Below are 20730 nucleotides of genomic sequence, written 5' to 3' on the forward strand. Positions count from 1 at the left end.
CAGCTTCTTGTGGTTAGCACAAGAGTCTGCACTTGACTTTCCTCCTTGACCCTAGACCCCTGGACCATTTCCCCTCTTTTGCTCTTTAACAGTGATTGAATCTTTTGCTCTTTAACAGTGATTGAATACTTCTTTTTTTTTTTTTGGTTTTTGGGCCACACCCGGCAATGCTCAGGGGTTACTCCTGGCTGTCTGCTCAGAAATAGCTCCTGGCAGGCACGGGGGGGGGGGGGGGGACACCATATGGGACACCGGGATTCGAACCAACCACCTTTGGTCCTGGATCGGCTGCTTGCAAGGCAAACGCCGCTGTGCTATCTCTCCGGGCCCTGAATACTTCTTAAGGGCTGGTATTTATTCAGAAAGCATGTTCCTTTCAGTCCAGGGCCCTTCCTCCATCAAGTCTTCCTTTATTCTTTAGGCATAACATGACCACTTCCTGCCCCTTCCTCTGGGTCGTCCCCAAACTGAGGTTTTCCAGGATGGAGTGGCTCCCAGCAGCAGGCTTGAGTGGACAGTTCTACCCCTGTTCTGCCACTACAGACTCTCAGCTCCTTCTTCTTGGGCGCCTGCTAACCGGGTCACCCAGGAGGCCAGAGGGTAGGTGATGCCAGTCAGGTGTTCTCTCCCAGGCCATTTAGGACTTCGCATGGCTGGGCCTGCTGCCCAGGAGGCCTTAGTTCTGCAGAAGGTAGAATGCAGTTACATTTTTTTTGGGGGGGGCCACACCCATTTGATTCTCAGGGGTTATTCCTGGCTAAACGCTCAGAAATTGCCCCTGGCTTGGGGGACCATATGGGACACCGGGGGATCGAACCATGGTCCTGATCCTTGCTAGCACTTGCAAGGCAGACACCTTACCTCTAGTGACACCTCGCTGGCCCGAATGCAGTTACATTTTGGAGGGAACAGCTGGTATCAGGGCAAGCCTCGATGCCTGATCTGGTGTTTGGGTCATAAGCATGTTTACTGGCCTGGGGGCGAACGGCAGAGCAGGGACATGCATCTCTCTTCAGGGAGCTGCTGGCAGGGGGGTGGGGTGGGGAGGGGGTCAGGCTGGGCAGGTATCTTCAGTGTGGGGTGTGGGGTGACAGTCCCTGAGGCTCTGTGAGGACACGGTGTTCTCTCAGGGTTCTGTAAAGTTCCTGGAAAAAGGACTTCTCTACCTTTGTCTGTGCTGACCCTGTCCCAGCCAGCCTCCTTTTATCTCCTTGCAGCCCTCTCCACCTATTTCCACACGCATACATTGCTTTTTATACTTGGTGCACAGTATTGGTTGTTTTCCGTCAAGTCAGTCCCACACGAGTCTGTGGAGCCTGAGCTGACGGGCGCCTGCTGCACTCAGCTGTGCCAGCGCTAAGACTATCCGTCTGCACTGGAACACTGGAGACAGACAGTGGGGCCCAGAGAGGCCAAGGAACTGGTCTGAGGTCCCCAGCGAGTGAGTCCAGGCAGTGAGCTGTCGCCCCCAGAGCCTACTCTTTGGTGGCTTGCTGCAATTAGAATGCCACATGACGCGTGTGGAGATGGGGTATTAATAGGGTGCGTTTGAGGGGTGGTGGGAGGGCAGGGGAGGGTGTGCTTGACTCAGCCTGGGGGAGCGGATGGCTGCCTGGAGGAGGCGCTGACCTTGAAGATGGGGAACCGTGGGTAGTTTGGGGTAGCTATAGCGACCATGTGGGGGTGTGAAAGATGGGACCCAGTGAGGGGCTGGGCTGCCTCAGGGAGTTTGGACTAATGGAGTGTGGGAAGCAGGATTAAAACCCTTAGTCTTCCATAGGACGGAGGCTCCAACCTCAGAGGCACCAGCTCACCTCTCACTTACCACCTGAGGAGCTGTGGCTATGGGTTAGGATTTTAACTCGGGCACTGAGCCCCTCCCTCCAGTGGGACATGGATCCAGCAAGACAGAAGTTTGCTTCTTTGTCACAAAGTCTGAGCTCAGCAAGCACCTCTCCTAAGCTCCAGGGACCCAGAGTTTTTGTAGAGAATTGATCTGCCACTCCCAGACACGACCCCTGTTCACAGGGTCAGACCACAGCCATGCTAGGAACTGGAGAGATGGATGAGGGAGGGGGAAGATGGGAGGAGAGAGAGGAAGGAAGGAATGATAAGGAAGGGAAGAGAGAAGGAAAGGGGAGGAAGAGAAGAGGGAAGGGATAGGGGAAGACATAGGAAGAGGGAAAGAGAGGGGAGGAGGGGAGAAGAGAGAGAAAAGAGAATGGGAAAGAGGGGAGGAAGGGTTAGCTGCTCAGTGCTCCCCTTCTTTACTGGCCCTGTGAGTTCTTCTAGGGCCCAGATGAACCCTGGTTGGCTGATGGACAGGAGTGACGACCCTGAGGCAGGACGGCTGTGAGGATGCATGGGCCAACCCTGGCTGGGCCTCCATGTTGCCAACCTCTAGGTTCAAGCCATAAATTATTTCTCTTAGGAGGGAGAAGTTGCAGTTGGAGCTGGCAGAGTTGTGATTCTTCTGTAGCTTTAGGGTCCATTTTCTTGTCTCGGCTTCTCAAGACCCCATACTCAGCCCTTCAGGGCAATGGTCTGGGGTAACACCAACCTCCTGCCTCCTGCCTGTGTCCTTCTGTGATGGAAGGAAACCTGGATGCTGTCCCAGTTCAGCTATAAACACCCATCAAGGGCCCACTGCCACATGGTGTAATCACAGTGTCTAGGGGTGAGGACATGGGTTTTGGGGGTGCTGTGATTCCAGTCAGAAGAGATGGAGGTATGTGGATATGGGAGGCCTTTAGGTATCTCCTACCTGGGCATTAGAGACAAAGGCTCAGTCCAGTGATGTGTCCCACCCATGCTGAGGGTCCTAAGGTGGCAGAGAATCCGCTGTGGGGGCTGGTGTTATCCTTGTTCCCGGCTGCAGGGCTGGGTGGACAGTCTCATTCCATAGTAAGTTTAAGGACCCACCTGCTGCACTTGCCTGGTCGGGGTGAGCTCAGGGCCCTTGTGTTGGTGGGGCTACATTCCAGCTGTGTCCTTCTCCTCCAGTGTCCATGGCTTTCCTGTCTTGTGCCTTCCATCGTTTCCACGCTTTGTTTCCTGTCCTGGTCTCTCTCTTCTTCTGCCTTTTCCTTCTTTGCTCTCTTAGTTGCCCCTTTGTGTCTCTATCACTCTTGGGTTTTTTCTTGCTTGCTTTTTGGGTCATACCAGTGGTACTCAGGGTGTGCTCCTAACTGTGCTCAGGGATCATCCTGGTGGAATTAGAGGACCATGGGGGGTGCAGGGACTGAAGCTGGGTAGGTGACGGCCCCTTCTTGGCCCACTTCATGCTCTTGGGTCTCCCTTCTTGCCACCTGTCTCCCTCTGCCTTGAGATGCCCTCCCGATCTCCCTGGCATTCCCTTGACATTGGCACCAGCACTAGCTTAGTGGGGGCTTATGTGGCTTCAGCCCTGAACACTGCAAGTGGTACAGAGAAGGGCGGGTGTAGGGATACAAACATGACCCCCCACTCTTCTGTATCCTCTATCCCCCATAGATTCACTTCTTCTCTCCATCTCAACACCCAGGCCTGACTGGTTCAAGGTACCCCCTAAGCCCCCATTCTTGGGATCTGGCTACTCTCCCTGGGTTCCTGCTGCTCCCTGGCCCTACATTTTATGCAACTCTGGTGTTCAATCAGAGGCCTCTTTAGTGGGGGTAGTGAGGGGTAGGGCTGTGAAAGGGATCAGTATGGCAGAAGTCAGCCATAGGTTGGGGCTCAGGGGCAGCGAGCCCTTTGGAGGTGTCTACCCAGCTTGTCCTTCTATGGGAACTTCCATTTCCACCCTGAACCTCCAAACCCTGACCATCATCACAACCATCCATTCCTGGCCCTGCTGATTGGCTACTAGTCTGGATACCTGACTCAGGCTGGGTGAGCCAGGTTGCTATTGGGCGGGTCCTTGTCTGTGGAGGGGTCAGACCAGGTAAGGCTCAAGTTCAGGGCACAGAGAGGGCCAAGGTGAGAGAGAGCAGGGCCCAGCTCCATGGCTCCCCTCTCTGCAGTCCCTCTGTCTGGGTTCAGCCCAGGTACAAGTCACACCCTGTATACTTCCACTTAGCTTCCACGCTTCAGCTGTGAGTGGGCTCAGTCTTTTGCAACCACACAGCCTCCAGATAGTGCTTTTAAAATGCAGATCAGATCACTGCTCCCTCACTTCTGAGCCCTAGCCCCCCCCCCCCCCAGGCTAGCTCCGCTTGCCCCCGCGGGAACTGCACGCCCCGCCCACTCCCGGGTGGGCCGTGGGCTCAACCAGCCCTGAGCCACACTAACTGCTGCTCTGGAATGTGGAGCCCGTTTCAGCCTCCGACCTGGTAGGCTCCTGCAATCAGGGACATGAATGCCCAGCCTCATAGCCACCTGTCTTCATGAAGTCGCTGCACAAACACTTCTTCAGTTGGGCTATTGGCCACTCACCTAGACACCCTCAGTGAAGTGACCTGCTGGGCTGGGCCCGGGCACCCTTCATGCCTCTTTGCTCATATACCATCCCCCATGCTAGAATGAACACCCCATGCCAGGCGCTTGGATCCCAGAACTCCTCTTGGTGATATTGAATCATCTGGGCCTGCAATTAGGTCTTAGGGCCCAAGGTTGTGCTCAGCTTAGTCCTGGGGCCACCCTTCTCATGTTTGGGGGCTCAGTGCTACTACTGGTGATGCTTGGGAGGCCATGTGGTACTAGAGATGGAGCCCAAGTGTGGAAACCACTTGCTGTCCCTGGATCCTTCTCTGATTGGTTCTCAGAATTTCACTATAGGGCCAGGAGAGATAGCACAGCGGCGTTTGCCTTGCAAGCAGCCGATCCAGGACCTAAGGTGGTTGGTTCGAATCCCGGTGTCCCATATGGTCCCCTGTGCCTGCCAGGAGCTATTTCTGAGCAGACAGCCAGGAGTAACCCCTGAGCACTGCTGGGTGTGGCCCAAAAACCAAAAAAAAAAAAAAAAAAAAAAAAAGAATTTCACTATAGCCATTAGGAACACCTTTGTGCAGGGCAGAGATGGTTTTTTTGCAGACAGGCTTTGTCTCAAGCCACTGGGGGGGGGGCAGTGCTCTACCCCCTGCTCTTGGACCACACACATGGTTGTCAAAGGTGCTGAGGCTATGTGGACAACCCTGGGAGAGAAGGTCTAGGCTGGGGCTAGCCAGGGCGCTTCCCTGCTCTCTGGAGAAATGACTGCAGAGCTCAAATGATCTCAAAGAGCCAGGAATAGGCAGCTGGAGCGAATGAGTCCAGAGCTGCAGTCGCCTGGCTGGCCCTGACTGTCGACTCTGGCAATCTTCTTCCTGCTTGCAGCTGAGGTGCTAATAGACACCCTGGAAGAGGGGGGACAAGATTACCCCAAAGAACTGTGGTTCATAGTGAGGCAGATCAGCCCAGTAACTGAGAAGTGACTAGTGATTGTGGTCCTTTCAACCTTGAGATATAGGGGTTCAGAGAGCAGGTATAGGATCTGGGTGCTGAAGGGAGATGCAACTTTGGAACTGGGGGGATTGTTTTCATCATTACGTTAAAGATGGGTGAAGGCTAATGCTGTGGGGGAGGGCTGAAGGGAGAGGGGCCATGGAGGACAGTGGGGAGGAGTTCAGGTAGGGTTGAGGGAGAGGTCTGTGGAAGAGGGACAGCATCTCCTCAGGCAGTTAGCTGCCTCAGAGCAATCCTGCTACCAGCTTAGGGTGGTGCTCGCCCCCAAAGTTATGGGTTTGCTTCAGCTGAGGCGCTTTGAAAAATAGATGTTTTTTTTCCCTCCCGCTACTGTCTGGAGGAGGAGCTGAGCCCCAACATCTGCCTTATGGCATCATTCAGACACTCGGATAAATTGCTCCTGGCAGAGATGAGCAAACAGGTGGAGATACACAGCCCTGCTCCCTATAACGTGTGTGGGGTCGCCCACGGGGCATCTGTCCCCGCCCAGGGCCATGGCACCTCGTGGGGCCATGGGGTTGTGGGAGTAAGAGCAGCACTGGGTGAGTGGGCAGCTCTGTTGCAGTTAGCAGGGGATCAGGTACCAGCTCACATGCCTAGAGCGTGTCCCATGTCCACTCTGACCCATGGCCACTGAGCAACTGGTCACATGCCTGTCAGGAGTCACCAGCAGTTGCATTGAGCTTGTCACTGGAGTGGCCTATGAAACAAGAGAAGAGTAAAAGGGGACCTCAAATGAGGTGGGTCTGTCTGCAAGTGGGGTCCCCCGAGTCTCATCTACATTATAGCAACACCTACAGAAGGAATTGACCCTGGGGCAGCAGTAGATGAATCGTTATTTTGAGGTATCTGCAATGGGAAGTTTGTTGTACCTCACAATAACATTACTGTGAAAAATGAATTGGGGGATGAGGAGTTTCGTCAAGGGTCTGGCATTTCATCTCTAAGAAAGAGAACAAATGTACAGCCGTTTACCTGCTTGGTATATGCTGACTGAGCCCTGACAAACCTGCCAGACATGAGGAATGATGACCACAGACACATGAGATCATTTTGGGGCTATCTCTCACACCCCACAGTGTGATGAGAAGAGCTCACTCAGGCCCCCTGCACAGCGGGATGATTCTGCTGTGGAATACTTTAGCAGATCATCTGGATACCACACCTACAGAGGACTCTTTGCAGAATGCTCTTTGCAGAGTGTTCACAAGAAATATGCAGGGGGAGCAGGGGAGGGACTCATGGAGCAGAGGGCTTTGAGGTGTGTGTGGCAGTGGGCAGACAATTTCAGGCAGGGAGACAGCACCTCGTGACCAGGCCTGTATGTGAGGTGACAAGTGCCTGGGGTGTCATGTCATCATCAAAAACATTCACTCATTCCTGTGATGGTCCATGTGAACCTCCCCAGTGGGATCTGCCTCACCGGCCAGTGAGGAGGATAAACTGTAGAGGTGGGCTGGGCAACTGTCCTGGACGCTCTGGGCCAACCCAGTCACATGAGTCAGTGCAGCCAGAAGTTTCCTTTCTAGTGTGTCAGATGGAATGTCTGGGGACACTTGGGTCCCATGGAGCTGATTGCAGAGAAGCCGACCAGGGTGGCTGCAAGGAACAGGACATTGACAGGCTGGCAGAGACACAGGACTGTGCAGGGAAGGACACAGCCCTAGGGCCTTAGTACGGGTCCCCTTTGCAGTCTGACTGTCATCTAAGGGAATATTTCTGCATAGTCTGGCCACTCCGCCCATGGAAAGGTGTTAGAGAAGCAGGAAAAAGGGGCGAGTCTGATGGAAGTGTTAGGACAGCCTGATAGAGGCCACGTAGGAGGTAGGAAGCTCAGTCTCAGTTTACAGGGAGAACCCACTTTTTCATGTAAGTGGTGATAGTCTCTGTTAATATTGATTAATATTAATATTCTGGGAGAGAAAGGGAGCTGCCTCATTTGCTTTAATGAGTGGGACTTCTCCATAAATCGAATACATATTTCTTACTGAATTAATGGAAAGCCAGTTATTCCTAGTTCTTCGCTATGAAAAGAATGCGGCAAGCTCTCTTGACCTTGTGTGGTTTTGCAGGTGTAAAGGTGTCTTTGAGATGATTTCCAAGAAATGAAACTGTGGGGTCATAGAAAATTGGAGTCTTCAGAAGACATGCATTTAAAGTAGCGTCAGAGGGCAGGAGACTGTAATTAAGTGAGGGTCTCTGAGCAGATGCGAATCTGAGCATGGTGCTGGCCTTGTAGGTGTGGAGGTAGGGAGAGCAGAGGAGGCTGAGGCAGTGTGTGTGTGTGTGTGTGTGTGTGTGATGTCTAAGTACATGTGATGTGAGGGTGAGTCTGAGTGTGAGTAAGGGGGATATGTGAATGCATGTGAGGTATGTCAGTATGAGAATGTGTGAGTGTGATATGTGAGTACATGTGATGTGAGAATGTGTGTGATGTGAGGGTATGTGTGAATGTGTGTGTCTTGTGTGAGTCTGTGTGTATGTGAGGGTGTGTATGAAAATGAGAGTATGTGGTATTTCCAGTGTTTTGATCAGGCTGGGGCGTCGTTCCCCAGCATTTCTCTCCTGCCATGCCTCACAGGGACTGCAGGTACTGATGGCTGGGTACAGGATGTCCTGAGCTGGGGTTTTGGGGAATCCCAAGTGCCATCACTTAGAAGGAGGCTTCAGCTGCCACTTACAGGAGATTATCTGCCCCTCCTTCCTCCTGGTCTGGAACATTTGTCCACTCTAAAAATGAATTCATACCCACCATGTGTGCATGCTTGCATATGCCAGTGTTTGCATGCACACACATGTATCTTGTATGGACACATGCCTGGGAAGACCCTAGACCAGATGAGGCCATATAGCCATGAGTCTCAGAAAAAATGGGCTAGTCTCCTTCTCATTTATCCCTCAAATTATGCTCTTGAGGAGATCTTGGCCACTTTGGAGAACCCTAGGCTTGCTCCGGGGATGCAGCCTTGTCTCTATCACCAACATGCAGGGCCTCGCAAACCTCACAGAGTCTTTATCAGGTTCTCATGATGATAACAACGAGCCCTTACATTGTTCTTGTCATGTACCAGTGTCTGTCTGTGAGATCTTGTTTGTGCTCACCATGGCTAAGCCACACCAATGGCCAGAATAAAGCCAGCCAAGCAGACAGATGCTCAGCAGAGCCAGAATCTCATTTGGTGCCTATAGTTTAGATGCATGACTGGGGCCATGTGACTGCCAAGGGGATGACAGGGGGGAAGATATTATAACTAGTGGCTGTGGCACAAGACTAGGGGGACACATGGAGGAAGCAAGATTGGAAAAAGGAAAACACTGGTTTGGGGACCAGATAGTTCCCATATTGTGCCCCCCCTGAAGCTGGAAGGGGGCCGAAGGAGAAAGTGCACACTTCCTAAAGCCTTCCCTGATGTGACACATGTCTCTCAGGCAGACACAGAACAGGAAACCAAGAACCAGAGTCTGGTCCTGCCTCACAGAGCCGAGATATACCTAAAGACTGTGGGTTCCCAGGACTGGAGATCTGAGAGTCAGTCCTGTGGGGAAGGTGTTTGTCTTGCGTGCAGCTCATCTATGTTGGATTCCCCCAAAATCCTGTATGATTTCTTGAACTCTAATAAGAGGTATCCAGGAGTGCAGAGCCAGACAAACCCTGAGTACCACCAGGTGTGGCCCCCCAAACAAACAAAAGATTGTGAATTTCAAGCTCTTAGATTTAACCACTATGGTGGAATATAGCATGTACAGAGGCATGCATGTATGTGTGTATAGGTGTATATATGTTATATGTATGCATGTATGAATGCATTGTGCTGGGGACCGTGTGTTGCAGGAACTCAGCCCAGGGCAACTTGTGGGGGCTTATGCTCTGCCACTGGAGTTGCATATTGAAATGTTCATTTGAACTGAACAGTTAACTTCTCCCAGTTCTCAAGATGCCTTAAAACAAAGCTTTTTGGGGCCGGAGAGATAGCATGAAGGTAAGGCGTTTGCCTTGCATGCAGAAGGTCAGTGGTTCGAATCCCGGCATCCCGTATGGTCCCCTGAGCCTGCCAGGAGCGATTTCTGAGCGTAGAGCCAGGAGTAAATCCATAGAGCTGCACAGTGTGACCCCAAAACCAACCAACCAAACAAACAAACAAAATAAACAAAAAAGCTTTTCTTTGGCTTGCCCATCATGCCCCAAATGCCCAGCAGGTAAAGTCCTGGGTTGTGGGGACCTAGGCCTATGCCAGATAGGGGTCTGAATATGGTACCTTCTGTCTTCCTGGAAAAATGCTTCTCCCCAGAAAGTTGACCTCGTCTTGGGCTCCTGCCAGAAAGCAAGGCATGGCACCATCTGCAAGGGATAAATAAATCAAAATACCATCAGCGCTGAAGTGTGTGCCATCTGCTGCCCTGTCAGTTGAACTGGCAGGAGCCTTCGCTGAATGCTAAGGAAGGGCCTGCCAACGCTTCACCGCAGCCCAAGAGAGAAGGTTCTCACACGCTCCTGGGTATCTTTCTGGCTGCCCACTCTGGCGTTGGCTTCTTTGAATCTGACTGTGGGAGCATGTATTTTTGCCCTTGCCAAGTGGCTCTGTGCCTCTCACCTTAGCCATGTTGGCAGGGGGCCAGCCCCGTTTTCCTCTGCCCTCTCCTCCTCCCAACAAGTCCAGGGCACCTGGCATGGAGAAAACTGGCTCTGGGTCCACCAGGAGGGAGGCTTCCAGGGACTTGGGACTCAGCCGGTCATACCTGAGTAGGCTCTTTGAACTGCCACCACATTTGCTGCCTCTGCCTCTTGGGAGGCCTGGACTTCCCTTCACAGGGATGGAACTTTCTAGAACCTGTTGCCTGCAGAGGGTCTGTCCCTTCTGAGAAGTGGCTAAAGGTTGCCCTTCAAATTCTGACTCCACCTGTGCCTTCATGGTCAGGAGAGTCCCGCTGCCATCCTGGGCATCTGTCTCTTCTCTAAGGGGCCCGTAAAGTCCAGGAATGGCTCAACCATGTGCTGCTTCTGCCCTTTGCTGGTCAGTTCTGGGACACTAGTACTACTGTTCCATGGCCCCTGATCTCCAGATTTCTCCTTCCTAGTGCACAGAAAGCTCAGCACTCCATCTGGTGGGAGGTGGAATGAAGCCACACCCCTCAGGATGAGGGTCTGGGAGTCTGGCCAAGCCCCTGTACCCCCCAAGCCCCTTGTCACACCGCCCACTTCCCTGTTGCCGCCAGCCCTGGCTGCCTCATCTTCCTACTGAGGGTGACTGGGCCAACGCTCACGCCTCTAGCACCTTCTGCCAGCCACAAGCCCCTTCCTGTGTTCTGCGTGGTACCTCCTGGAGTGTCCACCTGCTCGGGCCTTCCAGAGTCTCCTGCTATGTATCTAGCCTCGGATCCAGGGGTACAGAAGGCAGGAGCTGGGGTTCTTGGAGCAGATTCCACTATCTTTTCTATGTATGTGTGGCAGCCTTGAGGGCTCCATCTCTCTGACACGAAGCACAGGCCACACAGGAGGGTTTGAGCCCAGGTCCTGTGGTTTCTGAGCCTGGGCCCCTCCATTTGCCCAGAGCACCTCATTTCCAGGAGGAGACTCAGGTTCAGGAGAGGAGCTGTTCTTTCAGGCTCCACAGCTGGACACTGAAATCTCAATCCACAGACTCCCTCATTTCCTCCTGCAGCCCTGAACAGGGGCAGTTACCCCTGAGCCACTAACAGGCCTGCCCTAAGTCAGCTGCATTCCCACTGCCCCCAGCCCTCAGGGGCAGAGCAGTCTGCATGTGGCCAGAGCCTTAGCTCTCTGAGGGGTATGCATTTGCTGGGATTAGGGGGGCTTGGTGCCGACTTGTAGCTGAGAAGGGTCACCAGTGAGTTTCCTGGAATGAGTTTCGTGGTGAGTCTTGGAGGAGATGGCTATGACCTGGGACTGGCCATTATATCAAGGATACTGGAAGCTTGGTTCCTGTGGGGACCTGAGCCAGGTGCTTCCCTGGCCAAGCTTGGGCTGTGTGTGCAGGGCAATTCCAGAGGCATCCTCCCTCCCTGCCCCATGTGTAGCTGGGAACTGGGGGAACCTGGGAAGAGCCATGCAAGACACAGCCTGGCCCGTCCCCTGGTTCCACAGCATTCTGGCCATGTCCCTGGGGAACATCGCTCTGCTTGTGTGACTCATATGACCCTATCTCCTTGTAAACGGCAGGGGTGGAGGTGATGCCAGGTTCAGTGTATCTGGGCCTTTGGCAATGCTATAGGCTTTAGTTCCTTTTGCCAGGGAATAGCCAGGAGCTGGTGTGGAGCAGGAGTGAGAGCAAATGCGAGGCTTCATTTGGAAGGCCGGCAACCCAGAGTGGGGGTTCCTCTGCTGGGTAGGGCAGTGATGGCAGAATGCACAGGAGTGTTTGGGGCTGAAGCATCCACATTGTCTGGTGCTGGCGAGAAGTGGAGAGAGAAAGGAGAGGGAGAGGGGGAGAGGTGGAAGATGAGAAGGCAGGAGAGGAAGATGGGGAGATATGGGAGTTGAAGATGGGGGGAGATGAGGGACAGGAAAGGAATAAAGGGGAGGGTGGGAAATGGGGGACTGTATTCCTCTAAGGGTGGTCCTTAGGTATGGTCCCAAGTGGTTGTCTAGTCTGGCAGCTGCTGCCCTGGGAACTGGTTAGAAGGTTTCAGGTTTACCCACTTTCCCTGCTGAGTGATCTAAAAATATGCCTAAATATCCCTAAAATATGCCCAGATTAAGCCCCCATTTCTAAGGCCTGGCAGGTAGAGACTCTCATTGTTAAATTAAAAAAAAATGAAAAACTTTGTGGGACTCGAACGATAGCACAGCAGGTAGGGTGTTTGACTTGCAAGCAGTTGATCCAGGTTTGATCCTCGGCATCTCATATAGTCCCCTGAGCTTGACAGAAGGAATTTCTGATTGCAGAGCCAGGAGTAATTTCTGAATACTGCTTGGTGTGGCCAAACAAAACAAAACAAAAATACTTTTAAATTTAAAAACTTTGCTCCTCCCAGCCCCTTCTTTTCTTTTGTTGTAGTTGTAGTGAGAAACATGCGCTCTTAGCTGTAATGCTTGTCAAGTGTCACACACCCTAGTTGTCCAAGCTCTTCTCTGTTAAACTTCTCACAAGAATTCTCTAGGGGCTACACCTGTTTTACAAGGAATTTCCTGATGGAAGGTAAAGAGTGACTAAGTGGATCAAAGGCAAAACAAAACGAAACACCCCCCCACCCCAATTTTGCTATCTATAGAAAATTCATCTGAGCTCCAAATAGGTTCAAAGCAAGAGGTTGGAAGAAAATATTACAAGCAATTTGTTACCTTTAAAAGGTGGGCATAGCCATGCTGAGTTAGATACACTGGGTTTCCAGCTAAAATGCAAGGTTGGGGACATGAGTGGACATTGTATAACTAAAAAAGGTTCACAACACTAAGATATCATACTTAATTGATGGCTACCAAATGATGGAGCCCCAGTATATGTGAGGTGATCCTTAATAATACAAAAAGTAGCATATTATGAATAATACAAGTCTGTAGGATATTTGAACACCACACTTAGAAGCAGGGATAAATCAATAAAACAGAGAATAATATGAAAATTGTAGCCTTAAATGACAAACTAGACCAGAAGTGCTTAATAGTTACAGAACATTCCACCCACCCCCAAGTAACATAATTTACATTTTTCTTAGTCGCATACAAAACATTCTCAAGGAAGAGCCATATACTGGGACACAAAACAATTATCAATAAATCTATAAAGATCAAATCATACCAAGTATTTTTTCTGATCATGACATTGTGAAACTAGATACCAAGCACGAAAAGAGGATTGAAACAGGAAAAAGCAAAAAAATTTTGAATACACTGATAATAAGTAAGAAAATTGAAACAGCAAAATAAAAGAAATCTCCTCAAAAAACACATTTCCAAGAACAAACAGTTTTACCAAAACTTTGAATTCTACCAAACTTTCAAGGAAGATTTTTCTTTTTTCTTTTCTTTTCTTTTCTTTCTTTTTTTTTTTTTTTTTGGTTATTTGGTCACACCCTGCAGTGCTCAGGGGTTACTCCTGGCTCTATGCTCAGAAATCGCTTCTGGCAGGCTCAGGGACCATACGGGATGCTGGGATTTGAACCACTGTTCTTTTGCATGCAAGGCAAACGCCTTACCTCCGTGCTATCTCTCTGGCCCCACAAGGAAGATCTTACACCTATTTTCCCCAAACTCTTTTAAAGTATTTAAAGAATTAAAACATATTTTATGAGGCTGAAATTACTCTATTAGCAAGAGCAGACAAGGACAGAACATACAAAAGAAGATGATTATGTCTGATAAACACAGATTTAAAAAATCTTCAGCAAAATATTAGCTCATTAAATTCTATCACAGGGGACCATACATTTATCTCAGGGATATGAAAATAGCAAGATATATACACTTCAATTAATGTAAGATACCACACCAACAAAAGGAAGGACAAAATTTCTATGACCATTTCAATAGATGCAGTGAAAGTATTCAGTGGGTTACAGCAACAACATATGTTCAAAATTATTTGAGGACCAGAGGAATAGTACAGCTGGTAGTTCATTTACTTGCCTTGCTTGGGTTTGATCACTGACACCACTTATAGTTTCCCTGAACACTGCCAGGAGGGCTCCCTGGGCGCAGAGCCAGGAGTAAGCCTTGAGCACCATGAGATGTGGCCCCAAATCAAACAAGAAAATTATCTTAGGAGAGTGGGACCATCTCCACTTAGTAAGTTAGCTACTTACTGTAAGCTCACAGGGAAACTATCTCAGTGGGGGATACTAAAAGCTTCCAGCAGGATCAGAAGGAAGGCAAGGTTGCCTCGTTTCATTGCCTCTATTTAATTTAGTCTTAATTTAAGTCTTATCCAGAGTGGTCGGACAATAGCCAAAGATATACGGAAAAACACATAAAGCGCCTCCAATCTAGTGCAACTGGAGATGTTAGGGTGCTTGGAAGAGCCCAGTGGTGGGCTGTGCCCAGTAGGGAATGGTGGTGACTGTGGAGAGCCCAAGTACCATTGAAAAAGCAGCATCTAGTTGCCCCCTGAAGTACTGCTATGTGGGCTTGTGGGCTGGCAGTGCCAGCTTTTCAAATTCTTCTGGAGAAAACTGGAAGTCTAGTCACATTGTAGGCACATTTCCTCTGCTTTTAGGACACTGATCACAGTTTGTGAGTGGAAGTTTAGGAGGTACCCCTTTGAGAGAAAGACATGGACCTTGTCCTGCTGTGTGTCCTCTATGGCCAGTTCAGTGCCTGACTCTAGGTCAGTCCTTAAGAGGAAAGCACAAGAGCTGTATAGGTTTGAGGTGTGAACTGCACAGGTTTGAGGTGTGAACTGCACAGGTTTGAGGTATGAACCTCACAGGGTTGAGGTGTGAGTCGCACAGGTATGGAAGACATCTGCTCATTTGTCTGGGCACTATGGATTCACGAGCTCCATCAGCGAAGAGGTATTGAGTATCTATATGTGTCATGGACTGTGACTGGTGCTGACAGGTCCAGCAGGAGGATAGTTGAGGTGTTGGGAGAGAGGCTTGAAGTACTAGATATATTAGCTAGGAGAGGTCTCCCTGAGAATGTGTCATTTGAGGCCAGTTAAGAAGGGAGGATGCTCCATCATCTCTCTGAGGGAAGATGTTCTTGGCAGAAGAAGCGGGTGCAAAGGCCCTGAGCATTTAAACAGCAGCAAGGCCAATCTGGCTGGAAGTGGAGTCAGTGAGAAGGCGGAAGAGGCCAGTGAAGTGACAGCAGGACAGATTTCACCGGCACCTGAGTGAATTTGGGGTTGGGTTATGAACAAAGAAGGGGTGCATCCATCTTGGGCCCCACTGTGTGAATAATGGTAGAAGCAAAGAGTGTGCAGAGGCAATGGCCATAACCCAAGGGCTGGAGATAGTGGGATAGTGGCTGGTTCTAGCTGGATTGGGGGGGTGGAGCATAGGTCAGAGGTGAAGGGAAGGGTCAGGAAAGCAAGGAGTACCTCAAGCCTGAGCTCCTGGTGGTGAGATTGGCATTTACTGAACTGGGGAGACACTGATGTTCTGGCGCTGCCCCACTCCCTTTCCTGGGGCACTAAGTGTGTGGCCACCATCTCTATCATACATAACCTTTGACAAGTCAGCTAGAGACTCAGAGCAGGAATGCATCCATGTGTGTGTGCTTGACTATGCATACAGATGAATATGCATGTCCACATGAATGTGTGTACAGGCATGAATGCAGGTGTGCGTGGGCATGCATTCAGGTGAATATGCATTTGTATGTGCGTATGCAGGTGAGATATACATGGGTGAGCATACATGTGAGCATGCATGCAGGTATGCATGGACATATGTGTGACTATGCATGAAGGTGATTGTGTGAGCATATACCCAGGTGCGTGTGAACATGTATGCAAATGAGGTTCTGTGAGCATGTACACAGGTCAGCATGTGTGAGCATGCATGTGGGTGAGCATGTGAGAGGATGTATGCAGGTAACTATGAGCATATATGCAGGTCATAATGAACATGCATACAGGTAAGTATGTGAACATGTATGCAGGTGAGTGTGTGTAAGCATGTATGCAAGGTGCGCATGTATTCAGGTGACCGCATGCAAGTGCATGTCTGTGTGCAGTTGTGCATGCATGTCTGGCCATCATAGATCCTGCAAAATGCCATTGCTCAGCTCCTGGTGTTTTGGGAACATAGAGCAGCCCTGGAAATGGAGGTGAAGGAGGAGTTGGACCCAGCTGCGTGGAGGCCACAGTGGGGCTGGTGACAAGGCGCATCTGCACTACTGGCAATGGGCGTTCCTGCTCTCCCATGGGACATTGGCTTTCTGGGAAAAAAAGTCTCTGGGGAGATGTTGGTGGAGCTCAGCGGTGGAGTCATGGGGGTGGTGCATGAACCCTAACACTCCTTCTCATCAGAAACTTTTTTTCCCTTCCCCAGGTGAGACCTGTCGCAGCTTCATTGACCTGGCCCCAGCGTCAGAGAAAGGTAGGTCCACAGCTCTCTTGCAGGGTCACCCCATCTGACATCAGCTGCCCAGCCCTGGACCTGTCTCCTCTAGCATTCCCCAAGGACTGTCGCAAAGCCCTGGCTCCTTCCCAAGCCCAGCAGGTGCCCACCATGCCCTGCCCTGCCCTGTGATCCCAGACATCCCTGGGACTAGTGGAATGTGGGATGGGGGTGTCCAGGTGGGGTTGTACTGTCAGAAAGAGCTAATGACAGATGTGACTGCCAAATTCCATTGCTGCCACTTAGAAAATCTTCCATGCTCTCAGGACCTGAGAGTCAGGTGGGGGAAATGGAGGCAGAGCCCATATTATAAACTCAGGGGCCTTTGGCTTTTGTCTCAGGTGCCCTTAGGTTCAGGACGTGCAGCCACCCATGCCCCTTGCTTGTAGGGTTGGTGTAGGGCCAGCGAGGTTGACGCTAGGAGCCGTCCTAGAGGCACAGGGCCCTGTAGGAGTCTGTCCACATGTGTGTGGGTGTGGGAGTGTAAGCCTGTGTGTATTTGTAGAAATGTGTGTACATGTGTGGTTATGTGCATATGTGAAGGTTTCTGCACGAGTTAGTATGCATATATGTTCATGTATGTATCTGTGAGCATGTATATTTTTGTGCATTGTGATCATGTATATGGATGCATGTACATGTGTGAATGAGTGCTTCTGTATACATGCACATGTGGGTGTGTGTAAGCCTAGTGCATGTGTCCATGTGAAGATGCATGTGAGCACTGTGGTGGTGTACATACGTGTGTGTGGACATGCGTGCAAGCTTTTGCATGTGAGTCTGAGTGTGGTGATGTGCTCTGCGAGAGTGGCGATGTCTGCATGTAGATGTGAGACTTGTGCATGTATGACTCTGTAGTGGTGGGTGCATACGTGAGCGTGTGTGGCGGTGTGCGTGTGTGAGCATGTTTGTGATGATGTGCGCACATGTGGGCATGTGTGAGTGCATGTAGTAGTGTGTGCATGCGTGTCTCTGGGCCTCCTGCAGCCATCAGTTTTTTATTCCTGCTGCTTTTGTGAAGATCTAGGTCGGATCCTTGTTTTCCTGGACTCGGGAATTTACTTTTGAGGCTCGGTGACCAGGCTTCCAGCTGTGTACATAAGACTGTTTACAGGACTGAGGGACGCCCATATTCCTACTGCCCCTCTAATACTTTAGCTCTCCTGGTGGCCAGCAGGTTTGACTATGGGAGCCAGGGAGGCTCCAACTCTGCACAAATGCAGCAATTCGGGTGACTCTGTGTGCCAGCACCCCATATTCAGACTGACCATCAAGGGGCCAAGCTGCAGTGGTGTTTGGTTGTTCCAAGTCACAGTGGGGTCTGGGACATGTGAGCCCATCATTCTCCCCTAGAGCTCTGCTCAATCTCTTATCTGCACCAGCTCCCTCTGACACTAACTGTCCTGTGGTGCCCCAGTGCCAGGCATTCATGCCTCCGTGAGCACCTTTCACGGGGTAGGGGGAATGGGGGCAGAGATTTAGCTGACTTGCCAAAGGCCACAGAGTTAGGAGAGGGGTTCTGGACTTGAACAGTCTGTGTTTTTTTGGTGGGGGTTGTGTAGGGTGGGTCACACTCACTGTGCTCAAGGCTTACTCCTGTTTCTGCACTCAGGGCTAACTCCTAGAGGGGACCAGGTAACTATCTGTGGTGTCAGAGATGGAATCTGCGTCAGCTATATGGAAGGCAAATGCCTTAACCCCTGTTCCAGCTCTTAAGTGCTATGATTCACTTGTTTAATTTTAGCTACACCTGGCAGTGCTCAGAGGCCATGCCTGGTGATATTCAGGGGAAGCACGTGGTGCTGGGGCTTGCACCCAGGCCTCCTGCAGGCAGCCTGTTTAGTAATCTCCCTGGCTCTGGCCTGGCTCTTAAATGCCAGGTGCTTCTGGCGCTTCTGCTATAAAGTGAGGCCTTCTAGGGTAGTGCATTATATGAGAACATGTGGTTTCCTAGTGCATAAGGGTGTAAGGAGATGCTGCAGGGAGATGTGCTGGTTGTCTCATATGGGCACACACATGTGTTAAAGGGTGAGCTTATGTGACATGGATATGGGGGTATTTATAGCACCTGAGACTCTGTGCTCATGTTTCTAATGTGTACATGCATGGGTATGTATGCATAAGTGAGTGGGCGTGTGCATGTGCATGATTGTTCACCTGAGTATGATGTGTGTGCTCATTCCACCTGCAAATGTGAGGGTGTGAGTGTGAGGGATGTGTGTGCCAGCACCCCATACTCAGTCTGACCGTCATGGGGCCAAGATGCAGTGGTGTGTGGTTGTTCTGAGCCACAGTGGGGTCAGGGACATGTGAGCCCGTCATTCTCCTCGAGAGCTCTGCTCAATCTCTTGTCTGCACCAGCTCCCTGTGTGTGAGTGAGTGCGCATGCAAGTGTAGGTAAGTGTCTGTGCAAATGTGAGTGTGGGCACGTGGCTGTGTGTGAGTGTGGCTCATGTACATGTACATGGCTGTGTGCATTTGAGTGTGTGTGTAGGATGCATGAATGTGTGTGTGTGTGTGTGTGACTGCTGACAATCCCTTTATTCTTTGCCCATGCCTCAGAGGGGCTTCTTGGGGTCACTTCCTCTATGCTCCCTCCCTGGGGAAGCCTCCTTTACCTCAGGGCCCTTCCCTAGTGACCCTTCTTGGCTGTTCCCTCGCCGTCTCTTGCCCCGCACTCACCCTGTGCTCAGTAAATCATCTGTGCTCAGTGTCTGGCCCTGACCTTTGCTTTCTCATGGCCCGAGCATCCTCCTTCTGTTTAATGGGGACAAGCCTTTGCCTTTCACACCAGCTGAAACCACATCCATTTCTCATCAGAAGTCTGGCCACAATCTCTTAACTGCTTCTCTCCTTCCATTTTTTTGTTCCCTGACTGTTGTAACCAGAATGATCTCTTTAAAGCATAAATCATCTCCTGTTACTCTCTCGTTTAAAACCCTCCCTTGGCTCCCATCTAGAGCAGCCTGCCTCTCAGCTGTGGGCTCTGGCCCTGGCCCTAGGTTTCACTGGCCCCTGCCCTGCATTTCCCTATGCACGAAAGCTCTCAGTGCTCCTCACACTGGCCCCTTCTCATTATTCTGGCTTGGGTTAGAAGATGGGAGGTAGGCCTTGTTTCGCCCCTACCTGTTGCCAAGTACCCTTGCATGAAATCTTCCTAGCATTTATCCCTTGACTTGCATTCCTGCTGATTGCACCAGACATGTGCTCCAGAGCCACCAGCTGTGGAGGGCGGGCAGGTGCTCTGTTCTCAGTGCCAGCCAGGCAAGGGAAGGTGCCCTGTGACACTGGTAGGCCAATGGAAAGGAACATTGATTCTGCACAGAGTGCACACTCATGATGAACTTTGGGGGAGCTACAAGGGAAAGCCTCCTCGTTGCTCAGCCTTTGTTATTTCCTTGTATCATTTGTACTGAATCCATCCTTGAAGATAGATGGTGATAGATACTAGCTCCATCGCAATAGAGAGAGAGATGGATGGGTGGAAACATACCACACACTTTCAGGGACAGTCGTATGCTTTCCCCATCTGCATCCTGGAATCATGTTTACCTTTCCACCACATAGAGACCATTGCTATCAGCCCACTCATGGCTGGGCAACCTGACCAGACCCCACTGCCCACTGACGCTTCAGTACCCTGGCTCAATAGTTGTTCATGCAGGAATCTTTCTCTATGACAGCAGGGTTTGGGGACACTGAGCAGCCAGGCCTGGAACCTCAAGCAGTATCTCAAGCTGCCCTGCAGACAGGGGGTGAAGAATGAGGAATACAGAGCTGCCAGGGGTAGGATGTGGTATAGATGCAGAGTGGGATGCCTTGCTTCCACTCTCCTCCCAGGTCTGCTCTCCCAGAGTCCTACTCACTGTGGCCACAGTTTCCCAGCAAAGAGCTGTGTCAATTGGATGCCCTTTGAGCCTGAACTGGTCAACCCTGTCTGCAGGAATGCCAGCGACAGGCTGTCCCCCTGCCCAGCTTGAGGGCTTTCATCATTAGTTTTCTCAGGCTTCTGGGTTGACTTGGGTTTGGTTGGTGGTAGCTGGCTTGGTTCAAGGATATCAAGGATTTGTTCTGGGGACCAGGTAGGAGGGACAGGAACTTCCCTGGCCACAGCTCAACACAGCCTCCATTATATCTTCTATCTTATGTGTGAACACCCCAAAGCAAATTGTATGGTCAAGTCTGCCATTAACAAGGCTAGAAATGAGCTCTGCTGTGGAGGTGTGAGGAGAGGAGGTGACTGTGGGGAGCTGGAATCCAGCCCCTCTCCTGGGCATAATCCTCAGC

The 20730-nt window shown here is 50.9% G+C and overlaps 1 protein-coding gene across 1 annotated transcript in view; it reads left to right on the top strand.

Moving 5' to 3' along the window:
• The window catches only part of GSG1L (GSG1 like), a 163516-nt gene that overhangs the window by 34744 nt on the left and 108042 nt on the right, over positions 1-20730 (top strand). Inside the window, exon 2 of the mRNA XM_049787815.1 lies at positions 16375-16422. Within this exon, the coding sequence (XP_049643772.1) occupies positions 16375-16422 (48 nt within the window). The remainder of the gene's footprint in view (positions 1-16374; positions 16423-20730) is intronic.

This window comes from Suncus etruscus, chromosome 15 (assembly GCF_024139225.1).
Source record: "Suncus etruscus isolate mSunEtr1 chromosome 15, mSunEtr1.pri.cur, whole genome shotgun sequence".
NCBI lineage: Eukaryota > Metazoa > Chordata > Mammalia > Eulipotyphla > Soricidae > Suncus > Suncus etruscus.